General features: G+C 35.6%; 1 protein-coding gene and 1 long non-coding RNA gene across 2 annotated transcripts in view; one reads left to right on the top strand and one right to left on the bottom strand.

Annotated features, from left to right (window-relative positions):
• Nucleotides 1-11,138, top strand: part of LOC127874901 (crooked neck-like protein 1) — a 31,836-nt gene extending 20,698 nt beyond the window's left edge. Inside the window, exons 9-16 of the mRNA XM_052419578.1 lie at nt 900-1,061; nt 2,168-2,296; nt 3,285-3,497; nt 4,244-4,390; nt 5,280-5,474; nt 5,973-6,128; nt 9,098-9,190; nt 9,606-11,138. Of these exons, the coding sequence (XP_052275538.1) occupies nt 900-1,061; nt 2,168-2,296; nt 3,285-3,497; nt 4,244-4,390; nt 5,280-5,474; nt 5,973-6,128; nt 9,098-9,190; nt 9,606-9,812 (1,302 nt within the window). The 3' untranslated portion in view covers nt 9,813-11,138. The remainder of the gene's footprint in view (nt 1-899; nt 1,062-2,167; nt 2,297-3,284; nt 3,498-4,243; nt 4,391-5,279; nt 5,475-5,972; nt 6,129-9,097; nt 9,191-9,605) is intronic.
• On the bottom strand, nt 10,538-19,246 carry LOC127874909 (uncharacterized). The gene is made up of 3 exons (XR_008047170.1): nt 19,083-19,246; nt 13,545-13,938; nt 10,538-11,591 (listed from the first exon to the last, which is right to left on the bottom strand). It is a non-coding gene; the product is annotated as an uncharacterized LOC127874909 (long non-coding RNA).
• Nucleotides 19,247-20,317: the final 1,071 nt, after the last annotated feature.

Raw genomic sequence — 20,317 nt, 5'->3', positions numbered from 1 at the left:
TATTAATCATAAAGTGTTGTCCAATATTAATCATAAAGTGTTGTCCCATATTAATGATAAAGTGCTGTCCCATATTAATCATAAAGTGTTGTCCCATATTAATCATAAAGTGTTGTCCCATATTAATCATAAAGTGTTGTCCGATATTAATCATAAAGTGTTGTCCAATATTAATCATAAAGTGTTGTCCCATATTAATCCTAATGTGTTGTCCCATATTAATCATAAAGTGTTGTCCCATAAAAATCATAAAGTGTTGTCCCATATTAATCATAAAGTGTTGTCCCATATTAATCATAAAGTGTTGTCCCATATTAATCATAAAGTGTTGTCCCATATTAATCATAAAGTGTTGTCCCATAAAAATCATAAAGTGTTGTCCAATATTAATCATAAAGTGTTGTCCCATATTAATCATAGTGTTGTCCCATATTAATCTGTACCAGCCTCAAGGCTAATCTGGGAATTTTTGTTTGAAGGAGGTCTTTTCAAAACTAAAAATCCTGTGTAAGCAGAACATGTTTCTGGGCACGTATTCACCAAACAATTCTTAGACTTAAGTCTAAGAATAAAGAAAATTCTTTAAATTAGAATATTCAAGAATTTCTTTAATTTTGAGTCAAACTCTGCAGTAAACATCTCTATCTATATTATTCTTCATAAAGAACATTTTGTTAATGACATAATCACCAGTTGAGGCCTGTATATATTCAAACACTGAACACATTTTTCATGTTTCTAAGTCTTTTCTTTATTCTTAAGTCTAAGAATCGGTTGGTGAATAGGGCCCCTGATTAGCCTGTGGGGACTTCACAGGCTAATCTGGGATGAAACTTTACACCCATGCATTAAGCCCTGTTTTCACAGAGCATGGGTCATATAACCCTCTATAATTCCAGCATGAGCGAGCGAGAGTGATATACAAGTATGCCCTGGACCATCTGCCTAAAGACAAATGTCAGGAGATCTACAAGAACTACACTGTCCATGAGAAGAAGTTTGGATCTCGCACAGCCATCGAGGATGTCATTGTCAGCAAGCGTAGGTTTCAGTATGAAGAGGTATGTAAGATTGAGTATAGAGAAATTAAAATCACATGTATTTCATACATAGGGGAATACCTTTGATCACAGACGGTGCAAAGTTCATTTTCTTATACATAATTTGCTAAATGCGAGAATTACGTTCCTTTTAACACTTGTTATGCAGGTTTTTAAGCTAAGCCTTTTTCTCTTATACCGGTATTTTATATTTGCAAAAAGAAATAAAATTTCCACAGATTTTTATTCTTTGATTTGATCATCCTAGCAGTGCAGCAAGCAGGAGCATAAAGGAGATCTATGTCTTTCTGTTCACACAGAAATAGAGAATATTATGTTAGTGTAATAGTGTACTTGAATTTATTGAATGAGTTTATGAAAGGTTTACACTGCAAGGCTTGCAGAGGATAACATTATTATTTATTAAAAGTAAAATTTTACTTTTTTTAACCCTTTACCACCTAGATACGCATTTTTACGCATTTGAAGTCCCTTACAAAGTTAAATTTATTTGAAAACCTTACATACTAGATTCAAGTTTTAAAGGCTTCATTTCCAACCCTTAGATACTGATAAGCAGCAAACAGCAAAAAACCTGAACAGACTGCGAGTAACTGTACTGGTTTTATGCTGGCTTTAAGCTGGTTGCAAAAGCCATTTTCACTTTGCTTCTGGTTAACAGGCATCTAGTAAAGCTTTTAATGCCCCCAAAGGATGACATATAGGCATCGGACAGTCCGTTCGTCTGTCTGTCTGTCTGTCCTTCCGTCACACTTTGCGTTTAGGTTTCGAAAAATGCTCATAACTTCTATGTCCCTTCACATAGCAACTTGATATTTGGCATGCATGTGTGTCTCATGGAGCTGCACATTTTGAGTGGTGAAAGGTCAAAGTCATCCTTCAAGGTCAAAGGTAAAAAAACATCTATCAAAGTGGCGCAGTAAGGGGCATTGTATTTCTGACAAATACATCTCTTGTTGTGTGTGAAATTTGTTTTGAAGTGATGATCTTTTTCACTAGGATTTACAATCATACGTTAAGTGGAATTGTCAATATACCAGGTATAGAAATAATTATGAATTCTTGAAATTTGAATATTTATATTTATTATGTTTTGTCACTTTCAGGAGGTAAAAAGCAACTCATTGAACTACGATGCTTGGTTTGACTATCTGCGTCTCCTGGAAGATGATGGAAATGTGGAACAGATACGGGACACATATGAGAGGGCTATTGCTAATGTACCCCCAGCCCAGGTAATCACAACTTAGAAAGAAATATAATTCAGGGCACCCTCCTGAACCTTGGGCTCTTCTGAGTTCACAGACACCAATTTCTTAAGACTTCACCTGGTCAGGTGATCTAGTTTTTGGAAGCAACTGACCCTGATTCTAACTTGTCATAATGTTGACCCTAAAAGTTAAAAGAATTTTGTGTAAGATTTGACCTGATGTCCTAGTTACGGGGGAGATGACCCAGATTCAAGATATTGTCAAGATAACTTGGCCTCTTCTATTGTAAAGATAAACATTCAGAGTATGTTTTATCAAGATTGATGCATAAATGTTGCTTTTAGAGTGGTTATTAAGTTTTGATAAGATTTAACTGGGTGACCTAGTTATTGATGCACATGACCTTTGGTGTAGTCTGGTCAATAGTGACCTTGTATGCATTGAGACCACAAAAAGTGGCATGATTTATAGCAGATGTTGTAGCTCACGACCAGACTGCTCCATTTCAGTCAATGTATTTTGAAGAGTGTGTATTCATGTTTGATAAATATGAGATATATAAACGGAAACTATTGGTATTAAAAAAATATGGTAATTTAACATGAGAACATTCATATGCCGTTTGAACTATTCAAATAGGTTCTGATAACTTCGCCAACCCCTTATTGTTATCAGATATTTTAAATATTTTTCTTTTGAGTGCTTCTTGCAATTTCAAACATGCATTCTTTTTTAGTCATAAAAATGGTGATTTTGACTAACAAGGAAGGCTCCTGCAATAGTGATTGTACCAAAGATTTCCCACTTGCTAGACGAGCACCATTTCCACTATGCCGTGACCTTTATTTTTGTTGAATAATTACAACTTTCACAATATTTCATAAGAAACAAAAAGATAAAATGTTTTAAGTTATAAAATACCTGGAATAAACATTTTATTAGAAATAATGTCAAAGATCTGACCCAGTTAACTTATTAACCAGTATATATGTCTGTTATCAATGTATTACAGGAAAAAAGATTATGGCGACGTTACATATATTTATGGATCAACTATGCTCTGTATGAGGAACTGGAGACTGAAGACATGGACAAGACAAGAGAGGTGTACAAGGCCTGCTTGGATATCATTCCTCACAAAAAGTTTACATTTGCAAAGATATGGCTGCTATTTGCACAGTTTGAGCTGCGACAGAAAAATCTTGTCAATGCACGGAAGGTCATGGTATGTTTATGTTAACAATTGACTATTTTTTGTATATAAAAAATAATGATCAGTTTTCTTTTTCTCCCCAGAATAAAACTGGCCAATTTTCAAGGATATTTTATCCTTGTGTTTTGCGTATATAACTTGGTTTTTGATGATCTTATGGATAAAAACCACATCTATTGTTTCACTAAAAATTGTTGGGTTTGTAAATTTCCTGTATCTTTTTATGCCCCCGGAAAGATAGGGGGTGTATTGTTTTTGGCCTGTCTGTCATTCATTCATTGTATGTGTCCCAAAACTTTAACCTTGGTTAAAGTTTGATAACTTTTGCAATATTGAAGATAGCAACTTCATATTTGGCATGCATGTGTCTCACGGAGCTGCACATTTTGAGTGGTGAAAAGTCAAGGTCAAGGTCATCCTTCAAGGTCAAATATCATTGCATTTTTCTTTCCTAAAACTGTAACCGTCATTAATGTTTGGTCATAACTTTTTGAATATTGAAGATAGCAACTTGAAATTTGGCATGCATGTGTATCTCATGGAGCTGCACATTTTGAGTGGTGAAAGGTCAAGGTGTATGTCATCCTTTAAGGTCAAAGGTCAAATTTATGGCTTCAAAGCGGCGAAATAGGGGCATTTGTGTTTTTGACAAACACATCACTTGTTTTTCCTGTTTCCATGACTTTATTGTCCAGTACCGGTATCTATTTACCTCAGAGAATCATTCCTACTGATCACAACTATTTGTACTGTTACAGGGTGTTGCAATTGGCAAATGTCCTAAGAACAAGTTGTTCCGAGGGTACATTGACATGGAGCTACAGTTGAGAGAGTTTGAGAGGTGCCGAATATTGTACGAGAAATTCCTCGAGTTTGTCCCAGAAAACTGTACAACTTGGATGAAGGTAAGGCATTTGTTAAATTATTGTTAGTCAAGCTATTGTCAATTGTTTCGATTATGTCAATTGTATCTTTAACAGCATTAACAGCTATGGTTGTGTTACAAGTTCTATTGATTAGAATAGAGCAAAAAAAGAGGGTCAAAGGTCTTAAGGTGCTCACCAAAGACCCTAAGGAACTTAATTGTCTTGAGCAGGTATACCTAAATAAGTTTGAAAATCATTACATTAAACAACGATAAATAATATATATTTGTACAGTATAAAAACCTGTTCATTTGGAAAAGATAACTGGTGTGCATTGTATGTTTTTCCACTTGTATATATTATGTGGTCATTTACTGCTGACCATAAGAAACAAGGAAAAATTAAGTACAAAAAAACTTTATATATTCTTCTGTATAGTAGTAAGAAATTAAATAAATATATAACAGATAACAATGAAATAAAAAATAGCTGTGTCTTCTTGATTTGTTCTTAATATAAACAATCAGTAGCCAAAAAATTGAAAAACATTAATACTTGTAAGTTTGAAAAATGGACTTGTTCATGCACATCTAGAAGTTTTTACACTGAAAAATTAATTATGTTTATGCCACAATTATAAATATTCCCCACATCTTTGTTGAGGTCAAATGGTGAAGATCAATTGAAAAAGTCACAGCCGAGAATTTGTTATGATGGCTGCCTAGCAATTGGGAGGTAACGGGCTAAAACCCCAGTCAACTGGGGTTTGAGGGAATTAAGACAAGCCCATTGCTTTTCAGATCAAGACAATAAAGTTAAAGGTCACAGCGGAATGCAATATATAAGTCTCCCAACAATCGCACATATGGACGGCTAAATGCAAGTTAGTCTGTAAGAGCATACCTGTTTTACAAACATCTTGTTTCAGTATGCTGAACTGGAGACCATACTCGGAGATGTGGAGAGGGCAAGGGCCATATTTGAGTTAGCGATTGCACAAACTAAACTCGACATGCCTGAAGTGCTGTGGAAAGCATACATCGACTTTGAAATTGAACACGAGGAGTTTAACAACACTAGAAACCTCTACAAGCGGCTGTTGCAAAGGACACAGCATGTTAAGGTTCAGACAAAAATTCTTCCAATAATTAAATTCTTGTTATTAAAATTGAGCTGAACGTTTATGGTGTTTAAATCAAACAATGTAAGGCATTCACTGACCTTCAAAAAGTTCATAATCTTCGAAAAAGTCCCATAAAGGCATATTGAAAAAATTGCTTCAGGATTTCTTGCAATGGTAAATGTGTTGTCTTGTCTTTACTACCCTTGCACTTCTACTTCATTCTACGTGTTCTGGAAAAAACTAGGCCTAATGCATGTGCGTAAAGTGTCTTCCCAGATAAGTTGTGCAGTGCGCACAGGCTAATCAGGGACTGAACTTTCTGTTTTGAAGGAATTTTTCATTTAAAGGAAGTCTCTTCTAACCAAAAATCTGGTTTAGGCAAAAAGTGTTGTCCTTGATTAGCCTGTGCAAACTGCACATGCCAATCTGGGACGACATTTTACGTCTCCGGAAGGAGACTCAAATGACTTGCATGCAACCATGTGTTGTCCCCTGCAGGTGTGGATCAGCTACGCTCAGTTTGAGAGGACAACAGGTGAGCCAGAGTATGTTAAGAACACTCGACGTATCTATCAGGAGGCTGCCAGCGCGCTTCGCACCTCGGAGGAGAAGGAGGAACGACTTATGATACTGGAGTCCTGGCAGGCATTTGAGGTCTAATGGTTATCTAATGTAGAAAACTTTTTCAACTTTGAATTCATATGTTTAAACAAAACATCATTGCCAAACTTGACAAAATATGGTGTTAAACAAGTTCAAAATATGTATATGACACTGCTGTCAATTTAATTCACTCTTTCCAAGCTCAGATGATCAGGTCTAAGTGCTCAAATGAATGTCTACTTGTTCAGAGGAACGGGGTGTATGGTTGAAGAAATAATTTCATGAAAATTTCCCACAGAGGTTATTTGACATGGTTGTAAGTAAAATGAATGATCCTGTAATTGACACTGATTTAACCCTTTACCACTTAGATACGTATTTTCAAGCATTTGTAGTTCCTTAGAAAGGTAAATTTAGTTAAAGACCTTTCTTACTAGATTCAAGTTTTAAAGGTTTCATTTTCAACCCTTAGATACATGTACTGATGAGCAGCAAACAGCATAAAACCTGAACAGACTGCTAGTAACTCTCAGGCTGTTCTGGTTTTATGCTGTTTGCACATATAGCCATTTTCACTTGTCTTCTAAGTGGGTAAGGGTTAAGTCCAGCACTCTTGCAAACTTATCTAGCTAGATCTGGTTAAACACAGTATTTGTATGTACTTAAAAAGGATTTAGCACATCAATGTATCGTGTTAAAATTTAACTTCAATCATTGCAAAAAACTTTTGAAGCAGGAAAAAAGTTAATTTGCAACAAAAGTATTTGGATCAGTCATGTCTGAAGATTCATGTTTCATAACAATATTTCACGCTCCGAATCAACATATATGTCAAAAGCTTTGAAGCAATTTAACAGTTCATTTAGAATACAGGGTGAACAGTAACACAACAGGAAAACTACTCGTGTATACTAATAATTGTAATATATTACAACAAAGGTTCTCAGTGCTAAGAGGCTGCTGCCACTACCAAACTATTGATATTGATTGGGCAAAAATCAAGACATTGGATGAATGCGCTTTACTTTAGTTTAAACCTTTTAATTAAGCTCAATTGCATCGAAAGCCTGAGACTTATTGAAATGCACCCCGAGTCCGTTTCCTGGACAGAATTAGCACTTGGGGTCTTTTGGGGAGATCTGAAGCAAGCTGCCATAGTAGATGTTAAACATGCCGTGTGCTAAAAAATGTTTGGACTATTTTCTTTGTCAGGAACAGGGCCTATTACTATGCATATTAAGTGTTAAGATTAATTCTTTGATTTAGAAGGTAACTAAGGTAATTTATATTTATGTCCCCCTTCGAAGAAGAGGGGTATATTGCTTTGCACATGTCGGTAGGTCCTTCAGTCTGTCTGTCGGTACGTCCACCAGGTGCTTTCCGGAAGATAACTCAAGAACGCTTGGGCCTAGGATCATGAAACTTCATAGGTACATTGATCATGACTCGCAGATGACCCCTATTAATTTTGAGGTCACTAGGTCAAAGGTCAAGGTGACCCGAAATAGTAAAATGGTTTCCGGATGATAACTCAAGAACGCTTAGGCCTAGGATCATGAAACTTGATAGGTAGATTGATCATGACTCACAGATGACCCCTATTGATTTTCAGGTCACTAGGTCAAAGGTCAAGGTCACAGTGACCCGAAATAGTAAAATGGTTTCCGGATGATAACTCAAAAACGCTTAGGCCTAGGATCATAAAACTGGATAGGTAGATTGATCATGACTCGCAGATTACCCCTATTGATTGTCAGGTCACTAGGTCAAAGGTCAAGGTCACAGTGACCCGAAATAGTAAAATGGTTTCCGGATGATAACTCAAGAACGCTTATGCATAGGATCATGAAACTTCGTAGGTAGATTGATAATGGCTACCAGATGACCTCTATTGATTGTCAGGTCACTAGGTCAAAGGTCAAGGTCACGGTTACCCGAAATAGTAAAATGGTTTATGGATGATAACTCAAGAACACTTATGCCTAGGATCATGAAACTTGATAGGTAGATTGATCATGACTGGCAGTTTACCCCTATTGATTTTCAGGTCACTATATCAAAGGTCAAGGTCACGGTGACCCGAAATAGTAAAATGGTTTCCGGATGATAACTCAAGAACGCTTATGCCTAGGATCATGAAACTTCATAGGTAGATTGATCATGACTCGAAGATGACCCCTATTGATTTTCAGGTCACTAGGTCAAAGGTCAAGGTCACAGTGACAAAAACATACTCACACAATGGCTGTCACTACAGCGGAGAGCCCATATGGGGGGCATGCATGTTTTACAAACAGCCCTTGTCTAGACATGTATGGATTTTAAAGTCAGTGCTTATATATTTTAATAACATTAATGTCTGTGAACCATATGATATTGCAATTTAAATGCAGGACATGCAACTTTGGTTCAGAACAAGTGAAATTAAAGGGTACACTTTCAACTGGAATACATGTAGTAGATTTTTAAGTAAATGTCAAGCCTTTACATGTTTCATTTCCATGTGAACTGTACTGACATAATCAGGGTGCATGATCAACGGGGTTCACAGGGATTTACACACAGGCTGAACAGAATGTAAACACACCGTTTTTCTTTCACTTTGTGCCGATATCTTAAGATTTAAGAATAAATCATTGAATATGTCTGAAATTGGTGCCAAAATTTCATATTGCGTGCAGCGTAACTGTGTAAATGAATGTACTACACATAGAATTGTTGGCCAATAACTCTGGCTTATTAAATAAAGTAATTCTGATGTATTTCACATCGCTATAACTTAGTATAAGCTAAAGCAGCATACAAAAACTGTCTTTTATGCATAAGTTGAAATTCTTATGAAAAATTGTCTTACAAGTTATTTGAAGAAAAGCTCCACATACCGGTGTGTTAACATCCATTAGCGGTCAATTGTGAACCCCACAAAGTCACATGATACTGCACCCTGATAATGTACTTGATATTAAATTTTTAAATGGATATGACAAAAATAATACCTTAACCCAAAACTCTAAATGTAGGCCGAGCATGGTGATGTTGAATCTCAGGGTCGTGTGGAGCGATTGATGCCACAGAAGGTGAAGAAGAGGAGGAAGATACAGACTGATGATGGGGTGAGTGATAGTCATCGGGACCTTAGGCACCAGAAAGAATAGGGTGCCTCAAAACATTGAAACAATTGTTGGTCCTTCTAAAGTGTGGACGTTCTGTATTATTCAGCTCAATAAGCTGGGTGTTTTATTTTTTTTATATATAAATTTCAATTATTCATGTTTATCCATATGGGTCTGCTTAAACAATTAATCAGTATTGATAAAAATAGATATTTGTCATGTATATCCACATAACTTTAACAAGCAAAGCACAATACTTTCCTTCTTGCTTGTATTTATACATAGCAATGTTTCTTAAATGTTTATCTCTAGGAGTCATAAAACTTTAAAGTACAATACTTATTTATGTTTCTCCCTGTACAAAGTGCACACATAATTTCAATTAAACTGAACAACCACCCATTTCTCCCTGCAGTCTGACGCGGGCTGGGAGGAGTATTACGACTACATCTTCCCTGACGAGACCTCGGCACAGCCCAACCTCAAACTGCTCGCCATGGCCAAGAAGTGGAAGCAGACGCAGGAGCAGACGGAGACTGAGCAGACGCAGGAGCAGACGGAGACTGATCGCCACGACGACGAGTCACATGACCAACAAAACATGGACACCGAGGCAGACTAAACTGGATTTATATATGAACTGCATGAGTGTAAAGTGTCCTCCCAGATTAGGCGGTGCAGTCCACACAGGCTTATCAGGGATGACACTTCACGCTTTCATGTTATATTTTGTTTAATTTAAAGGTCTTTACAAAACCAAAATTCAGTTCAGGCTAGTGTCACTGATTAACTTGTGACTGCACACTTTACGCCAATACCTGAAGCCCAGTTTTCTTAGAACAAGGCTCATATATTGTTGACCTTGAATGATTGAGCTATCTGGGCTATGTTTGATCATCTGGGCCAGTGCTGATAAAGGGCCTTAAGAAAATACTTAATTAAGAAGAACTTAGTTCTCCGCTAATTATACAAGATTAAGCAGTTAAGCAATGTATGTGCTTTCTCGAGGCATTTACATCAAAAACACAACATATCCAAAGACCTAAGGATTTTTGGGGGAATTACACGAATTTCTTCAAGCATCTTTATTGATGTGGTCCGAGAGCTTGTTAGCTCGAATGGCAAGGCTCCATTCATTGAACTTTTACCCAGACTGAGAGTGTCAAGAGTGACATTAACTGATTGAAGTTTGGTGACTCTTTGATATAGACCGAGATTCATGGAATCCCCTTACTGTATTGACCTTTATTTACTATCATTTGGCTGGGTCAGAGTCGGTAAAGTAACTTGTTGATAGAAAGCATAATTTGGTATATCATAAAAACTAAATGAATATACAGAACTCTGTTAATGTTACACTAAGTGAGCAGAATTTATTATTTTGATTTGTAATAAATATACAATACAGCATGTTAATGTTCATACTGAGTGGAAATTTGAATATCTTTTGAGTGATGGGCCTCATCTGTTTGACTCGATAACTGAATCTGTGAACACATCTATTGAAGTTGGTAAACACTGCCCAAAAATTGATACAGGAAAAGTAAGTTTGTCAATTATTATCCCCTGCCAAAAGTGAAGGTATATAGAATTGGCGTTGTCTGTCACTCAGACTGTCTATCTGTTTGTTCATATGTCACAAGCTTATAGAGTTATAGCTCACAAACCACTAGTATATAAGAAATCAACATGAGGAGAAGTGCCAGATACGCTCCAAGATTTCAACATAAAATTTCATAGGCATATAGATACCAATCAAAAGAATTGCAAAAAAATTCTACATGGAATCATTTGTTTAGAGTTAAACAGTATATAATATGGAGGGATTTGCACCCATCAATAAACACATTTATTTGGCGGGGGATATCAATTTAAGATTGAAAATATATAGTTGCCTTTGATATTTCATATCTTTCATTCATATGTTTCATATAATCATGTTTGTGACTGATCATTCTACCATGTATACTACATTCACACATGTTATCAAAAAATGCATCACTATTTTCAGCATTTTGTTCATGACAGATACATGTATTATCATAATAAAAATAAATACAATTATTTTTTGTATTGTGAATATTTTTTAACCAATTTGGTTAACAAGATTGCAACTGAATTATTCCCTCAGATATACTTTTGAAAATATTCACACATAATTCCTGGTTCAATTATGGCCCAGAATGTCATTTTTTCTTAACTTTCCAATACAAATGTGCATCAGTTTACAAGTATAATTACATATACTCCAAATAAAACACTTAAAAAAATGCAAAAGTATTGAAGCTTAATTATTCCAACAGTTATTGGTACTGAAAATCACTAAAAAGTTCTCATTTTCCTTCCTACTCTGGCAGTTCATCTATTGTTGTCCAAACCTCATTCACAGCTATAGACGCACCTGGAACAAAAGTAGATTGGTTAAAACAAAAACTTGAAACAAGCAATAAATAAAACATTTTATCTTGACTTAAACACAGGTAAGAATTGAAAGGTTATCAATGTAATGGTTTATCAGGTGGCTTACAATGTAATGGTTTATCAGGTGGCTTACAATGTGATGGTTTATCAGGTTATTAGCAATGCAACATTGGTTTATCAAGTCACTGGCAATGTTATGGTTTATCTGGTCATTCGCAATTTAATGGTTTATCAGGTCATTAGCAATGGTAAACAATGTAATGGTTTATCAGGTCTTAAACAATGTCATTGCTTATCTGGTTGATAACAATGTTATGGTTTATTTTGTGATTAGCAATGTTATTGATTATCAGTTATTGCCTATTCCCATTAACAATTTTAAATTTTGAAATTGTTCTGGCATGTGGGCTTTAATGCATCTGGCCTCTGTAAATATTAACCGAAAAGGGTGCATTGGCGCTCTTACAGCATAAAAATATTTCTTAAGAGGAATATAAACAAAACCAAATGGTAATGTACTTAAATGTTTTAGTATTGTAAACCATATTGTGTGTGTGTGCTTCTTACTATAACCCTTCCAGAGCCGCGTTTAGGGGTATTTTTATGAATTATTAAAACCCAGGCTTTCTTGGCTTTTAGTTGTGAATGAAGCACAGTTCTCTGTCAATAATGGCCCACTTTTCGCCATGAATGTACTTATGCCATGAGACACAGCTATTTTTCTGTTGCTTTGTTTTTCATCCGTCTGTTCGTCATTGCCATGTGCGGTTAACCCGAAATAACATGTTTTGTCTCGCATCAAAATGATTCCTACATGGCTTTGATACTTGCATAGATTATGTCTTTGAACTGAACCTTCTCATCTAACCTCATTCTTCTTGACACCTACTTTTGGTGTAAACCAAATGACATGTTTCATCCAACTTCATAACCACTTTTTCCAAAGCTTTGATACTTACTCCTATGAGGTCTTTGAACATACATCAACATCACTCAGGGCCCTCAATCCATTTTAGGGGAAGCGGGTTGCTACCCTCATGGGGGGAATTTTCGCGGCGTTTCGCTTTTGGGGGGATTTTTTTACTTACTCTCTCATTATTACTTTTTTACTTACTCTCTCACTATTACATTTGTACATGTTTGCACTATATTCATTTCTTTTTTCATAATTTAGTATGTTTGATAAGATTAAATTGCAATAGAATTGAGATATAATAATCATGAGACACATCTTTTTTTTTTTTTTATTTCAGGGGGAATTTTTCCCCCCAAAAGGAGAAAAAAGTATACTTTCTAGGTGGGGGACTGCGGCTGAAATTCGGCCGCAGATTTGATAGATTGAGGGCCCTGTCACTGGACCTCATTTTGCTCAAGACATTGACCAATGTTTGGATTTAGACTGATTCAGTAGGTCAAATGTCTTTGTTAAATCATGATTGACTGTGTGTTTAATATCAATACTACTTACTTGAAAGTGTTCATACCCAAGTTAACCACTCAGAACATACTCATCACTTTACCTTATTTTGACCTTGACATTTATCTCCTGTTTTGCTAAGATTGATTTATTAATTTACATAAGTAATCTTTTGAGTAAAATAATGGTTTTTTTTTATATCAGCTGCCAGTTTACCTTCTCACTTTCTCAACAGTTTGGCAATATAAGTACACAGAACAATGTAATAATTAAAATTGGTAGTAATGAAATCTTAACCCTCTCAGTGCTGGAACCGAATTTTGAAGGCCTTTGCAAACAGTTTGGATCCAGATGAGACACCACAGAATGTGGCATCTCATCAGGATCCAAATTGTTTGCTATTCTGATAGTATTCTTTGAAAAAAATCGAAGAAAATGTTTTCAATTTTAGAAATTCAGCAGACGACATTTTAGCAGACACATTTCCCAGCACGCAAAGGGTTAAGCAATGCTTACAGATAAACACAATCAGCTGCCCTAATGGTCTTGTTATTTTCTCTGGCTTCCGGTGTGGAGCTCTGCGAAGCTGGAGTGATATTATACCAAATATTCCTAACACTGTCGCTGAGGCAATAATTTTGCATCCTAAGCAATCTTTTCGTTTTAAATTGAGTCTGGTTTTAAGTTCTTTATCGAAAGTTTTAGCGAATTCTCCAGCTTGTGTGGCAATCATGCTATCAGATGAAGTATTTTTTGGGTCCCTTTCTTCACATTTAAGGCGATATCGTCCTTTGAACAGCATTATAGAATGAAGTTTTCTTGAATTTGTATCATATTCCATATCTTTGTCACTTAGCTTTCTGGCTGGAAAGAGCCAATGCATCAAATTCTTTGCCATTCTGCCAGAATCCTGTAAAAAAATACAGATAATGAAAACCAAGAAACAAACCTGTTATTTATGTTTCCCCTGAAATGTCATACTGTTTCTTCCCTGTATGTCTTGCCATTTTTATCGTCATGGCTGTCTGTTTGTCCTCTTTCACATTTGGTTTAAATGTAATTACTTTAGAATTATTGATTGTAGAGCTTTACTTTTTTAAATTTGTGTAATTACTCTATATGATTACACTACTTCTATTGATTTTGGGTTCAAAAGATGACAGGGTCTAAGTGGTCACTTATTAAAAAATTTGTTCCACTCTGCTCTATATCTTTAGAACCCTTTATAACACTTGATTGGTATGTGTAATGATCCCTGTAGATTTTGGACATGACTATGGAAAACGCGGATGAATAAAAAACTATCATGAAATTTCAGAAAAAAATGCATCAATTTACTCGTTAAATGTAAACAAGTTTCATGATGATCGGACAATAAATGTGGCTTCTAGAGTGTAAACAAGGTTTTCAATAGCCATATAAGGAAAAATGCCCCGCCCCCTGGTGGCCATGTTTTTCAACCAACCCAAACAATTTTCAAACTCTAAGATATAATTAGGTTGAATCTTCTGACCAAGTTTCATGAAGATTGATAAATAAATGTGGCCTCTAGAGTGTTAACAAGGTTTTACAAAAGCCATATATAGCAATATAAGAATAAATGCCCGGCCTTATGGTGGCCATGTTTTTCAAGCATACAGAACCATGTTTGAACTTGTCCAAGATATCATTAGGACAAATCTTTTGACCAAATTTCATGATGATCAGACCAAAAATTTGGCCTCTAAAGTGTTAACAAGGTTTTACTATAGCTATATAAGGAAAAATGCCCCGCCCCCTTGGGGACCATGTTTTTCAACCAACCCGAACCATTTTCAAATTCATCCAAGATATCATTCGGACAAGTCTTCTGACCAAGTTTCATGATGATCGGACAATAAATGTGACCTCTAGAGTGTTAACATTAACAAGGTTTTACTATAGCTATATAAGGAAAATGCCCTGCCCCTGGTGGCCATGTTTTTAAAGCAATAGGAACCATTTTTGAACTTGTCCAAGATATTATTGGGATAAATCTTGGGACCAAGTTTCATGATGATCGGAAAATAAATGTGGCCTCTAGAGTGTTAACAAGGTTTTACTATAGCCAAATAAGGAAAAATGCCCCGCTCCCTGGCGGCCATGTTTTTCAACCAACTGGCATCATTTCAAACTCGACCAAGATATTATTAGGAAGAACCTTCTGAACAAGTTTCATGAAGATTGGAAAATAAGTGTGACCTCTAGAGCAAAACAGGAGATCAATGTCAAGGACAAAATAAGGTAAAGTGATGAGTATGTTCTGAGTGGTTAACTTGGGTATGAACACTTTTAAGTAAGTAGTATTGATATTAAACACACAGTCAAAGTGGCACTAATATTTTTCAGTAGACCTGAATCGATTTTCAAACTCAGCAGATATACCACTAGAAAAAGCGTTCTGATCAAGTTTCTTGAGGATTGGGTAAACATGTAACGTCTGAAAATATCAGAAACATTTTATTTAAATTGACAAAGCAACCTACAGTAATTACTCTATGTTTTCGGACACTAAGTTTTCGGACACCCCTTTTTTTAGCAAAAATAATTATTTTTCGTGACTCTTAATTTTCGGACACACGAGTTTTCGACCATAATTTAAATGTCTCTAAGTTTTCGGACAGTATATTTACCAGCGCTATTTTACCAAATGTCGGTCCTGTTTTCGATATCTAATGACACTTCGATCATGGGGTTTTACAACCAGATTAACATCATAAAACATGGCAGGTGCATGCCTGAGGGCAACGGACCATTACATTTTGCATTATTGTGTAAATTACCTTGTAAACCGGTATTAAACAATTGTTTCGCCCGATAGCATAAGCGCTGTGACAATTACCAGGGGTAGTGCCAATTAACAGTTCAATATCAACCGCAATGGTACTACACCTTCTCAGTAAAATAACTGTGACAAATACTAAACGCTTTAAAGTGTGATGGAAGGTGTTAGACAACAACTATCGGAAATGAACAACAAATAATTCATATATTGCTTTTTTTATCGCGTTAATTACAGGTTCATACTAGCGATTATCAGTACATCACTTGCTTATCTTTGAACTCGTTGGTCAAAGTACAAGTAGTAACTTTCAGTCAAATAAATTAAGCATGTAAAATTATTAAAAATGCATTGCAAACATATATTACTAATTTATACTATACGGCATGGTATTTTACAAGCGCGTGCTATTACCAGTATTTGTTGATACAATTGACGCTATTTTTGGACACTTCAATTTTTAACTCTAAGTTTTCGGACACCTGTATTTTGTGAATATTTTTTGTATCTAAGTTTTCAGACACGAAAAAAATTAATTATTTTTAAGTGTCCGAAAACATAGAGTAATTACGGTAGTTTTTGAAAGCAGTTTTGTAATTGACCCAATTGTCATTTAGACCGATTTCTTACAATCTTTCGTGAATAGTGTAAATAAATATATTCTCTAGTGTTAACAATGCACATTTTGACAACGGACAGTGCAGGAACGATGATAAACAATCGGCAAAATGTAATCACAAAAGCTCACTGTAAGCAAGTTGTGCTCATTTGATCTAATATGGACTCATACAGTACTAGGTACATGTGTGTAAGCTATGACAGAGCACTGTCAAAAAGATTTTGATAAAAGACTGGGGTCTTTTGCGTTCTAAGTCATTTGATTAAAACTCTTAAATGAAATTTCTTTTTTTGCTTACCGGTACATACACTATACACTTGACCAAGTATTTTCATCATAATAATACGATAATAAGTATACAACAAGCATCTTCCGAAAACAAACTTGTTGACCAGACAGAGGTTTTCATAGGAAAACAGAAAAATACTTAGTGCATACTACGAATGATGGTATTGTTCTTGTTTTCCATATGCTTCCGACATCACTTAGTAATGATTGAACACTTCTCACTTACAATAGACCAGCTGTCTATAATCTTCATTTTTCAAAAAGACCTTTAAAGCTCTCAAACACTGGTTGAAGTGTGAGGTAATGATTACGTATTAAAAACTTCCTTCTGCGGTATGTAGTGGTCCAATGTTAAATTATTACAATTTTAATGTGACAATGAACAAATTAAACTGAAAGTTTTTATAGATAGTGATCGACAATGACTAATCTATTCTGAGTAAAATTTTCTTTGTGCTGACATTCTTATTTTGCAAAACGAATAAATAAACGAAGGGATTTCTTTTTATATTCACAGATGATTTTGAAGGAGTCCGACAGACTTCCTTGACATAAAAACAAGGAGTCTGAGTCTCATTTCCACAAGTCTCTGACTACTGGACTTCCGTTAGTGTCGAACACTTTCATTTGTGTACTAGATGAGAGAAATTGTAAGTTAAACAAAATATATTAAAATTTTACCTTTTATTTCTAGTTGCAATAATACAACTCCCAGCTATATTGACCCTCCAGGTCGCTGGGATAATACAACTCCCAGCTATATTGACCCTCCGGGTCGCTGGGAGTTGCAACTGGTAACACGATTGACCATAGAAATTTTACCGCCTGGTCCTAGTTGCAATAATTCAACTATCAGCTTTATAACCCAATGTGTTGCTGATAGTTGCAATGCGCTCTCTTGGCCATGGGAGCAAAATGTTATCAACAATGCAAGGGTTAAGGAACACTGAAACTGCAAGAACTTATTCAAGTTTACCGATCTAAACCACAAACTCATCCAAATGGTACCATTAAAGCAAGAAATAATTGATTTTCTTGTCTTAGGTTTTGTTTTGTACGCTGTATCCGCCATATTGGAAAATTGACCCAATTTTGGTTAGGTCGCAGTATACCAATATTTTGCACGTCCGGTTATGTGCTCCAGCCTATAAAGTCGATAACGATGTGGTATTCGATACAAAATACACTGTTTCAAATTTAAACATAAACATGTCAGCGAGAAAAGTGTGTTGAAACATCGTCGTGTTTTTATAGGGTGCATGTTAAGGATGACATCCGTAGGTTGCCATTCAGGTAAATTTAACATGTTTATGAAGGTTTATTCATTATTTTCTCAATTTGTCTCGAACGACGTCTGTTTAGTGAAGCGCACGGATTCGCTGCGCTGAACTGCACCCATGTTTATGAAGGGGTGCATATGGACTGCCAGAGCCGCCATAGCAAAAATTATCAAAGGCTCTGGGAGTCCGTTTATATGGACTAGCCTGGTCCTGTATTCCGGGCGCTGATTTATTGGTAAAATTAGCAACATGTTTCAAATCATTGTTTATTGAAAAAGCTATTCCCGGTATTGATCACTTGACTACAAACAAAACGTTTATTCGGATACATTTTAAAATGGCCTTTTCACAGATTTTGGCATTTTTTAACTTATTCATTAAATGCTTTATATTGATAAATGTAAACATTGGATCGTAAAAGCTCCAGTAAAAAATCAAGAATAAAATTAAAAAAAGGAAAAGAACATTGCCCGGAGCAGGTTTCGAACCAGTGACCCCTGGAGTCCTGCCAGAGTCCTGAAGTAAAAACGCTTTAGCCTACTGAGCTATTCCGCTGAGTACACATATTTGACGTATTTTATACGTTATATAAGCAATCTTCGTAGTTTCACAAAATTTAACGACAAAAACAGAACTCTCTAAATTATGCAATCGTTTCGCGTTGCAACGCTTTATAATTTTTTGGTTTTAAAATCGTCAAAAGATGCATATAATGGCTATATTAGACCATGGTAAATGTTCAGTTTTACTGTTTCCTCACAAATATCATAACTAAAACGAAAATGTGCGAATCTGAAACAACTTTTTTCAATTTTGTCAATTTACCAAAGCGTGAAAAGATCCCTTTAAATGGCTGCAATTGTAAGATAATATTTAGGGTCCTGACCCGGGTGACCTTGTTACATCATATCTTTCCGAACTCGATATAATCCGAAAATTGTGTTTACTAAAGGATTGAGCGTAAACGCAAGTTCAAACTATGTAAAAAGCAACATGCGTCAGTGTTCTTTGAAATTTGGAAAACGGTAAAACGTGTCACTAGATAAGTAGTAAATTATGAACGATACCTGGTAACAAAGTTTTTATACTGATGTTAGTTCCATGGTGTCGTTGTCTGCTATAGTGATGATTAACCTTTGGTAGAGTACGGTGTGCGTATTTTAGGTTAATCTCCACAAAGACAGTATGAAACGTTGGCATTTTACATCACTTTTTTTCAGAGGATTTTAAAAAAGAAAAGATTTTTTGTATATTGCATGTGTATCCGTAGTATCGGCCCTCTTAATGAAAACATCTAAATATTTTCAGTGAAAAGATTGAAAAACATACATGTTTAATACGTCAATCTATAGTTTAGCTCATTGGGTCATTGTGGACCTGAAATAGCCCAAAAGTCACCCGGGGGTGACTTGGTCGAAGCCGATTCTTGTCACCCTAGTGACTTCAAGCCGATTCATGTCACCCTGGGATGACATGAAGCTGATTATAGTCACCCGGGGGTAACAAGCGTCGGTTTGAAGTCACACCAGGGTGACATGAATCGGCTTGAAGTCACCCCCGGCTGACTTCGGCTTGAAGTCACCCTGGGTGACTTCAAGCTATTACAGGTCAACAATGACACAATGAGCTATAGTTTAATGTGTATTCTTGGACATAACATCAAAATTGCACTAAAATCGGTATGTTTTTCCAACATACTGTCCAGGCTAAGCTCCATGTAGTAATCAATATCAGCATATGTCCACCGTTTTTCATAATATCGGCCCTTCTGATTGGTTGCTCATGTTTGATACTATATATGCGGATGTTCTTTTTCATAAAAAGTGTTAAATGGAAAAACTAAACCTTTGTTCACGTTTCTCTTAAATTATTTTCTCCTTTTTTTTCACAAATAAGCGTCTTATACAACATTTGATAAACCTACTAATAAACCAAAAAAAAACTAACATAATTATGTGTAATCATAATATCGGTCTGAAATAAACATGACCTACTTTCAAATGAAAACCGGAAAGCATGAGAAAGATCGTCAGAACAGTCATTAATTTACTGCCCAACACTTCTTGATGGATTTTCGTCAAAGTCACGATAAAATGAGGAGGGCCGATACTATGAGAACAAGGGATAAATGAGCTCGACAACACGTATGTACGGATACGAAAATGATCATACTGGCTATATTATTATTGAACAGGTTTATTAAAAATTTATTTTAAGTTTGAAGCCTGTATATCTAATTGAAAACAATGATTGCTGTTGAACTTCTGTGTCATATTTTTTAATTATAATAATAACATATATA

Source organism: Dreissena polymorpha, chromosome 3 (genome assembly GCF_020536995.1).
Source record: "Dreissena polymorpha isolate Duluth1 chromosome 3, UMN_Dpol_1.0, whole genome shotgun sequence".
Lineage (NCBI taxonomy): Eukaryota > Metazoa > Mollusca > Bivalvia > Myida > Dreissenidae > Dreissena > Dreissena polymorpha.
This window is presented reverse-complemented; position numbering and strand designations above follow the sequence as displayed.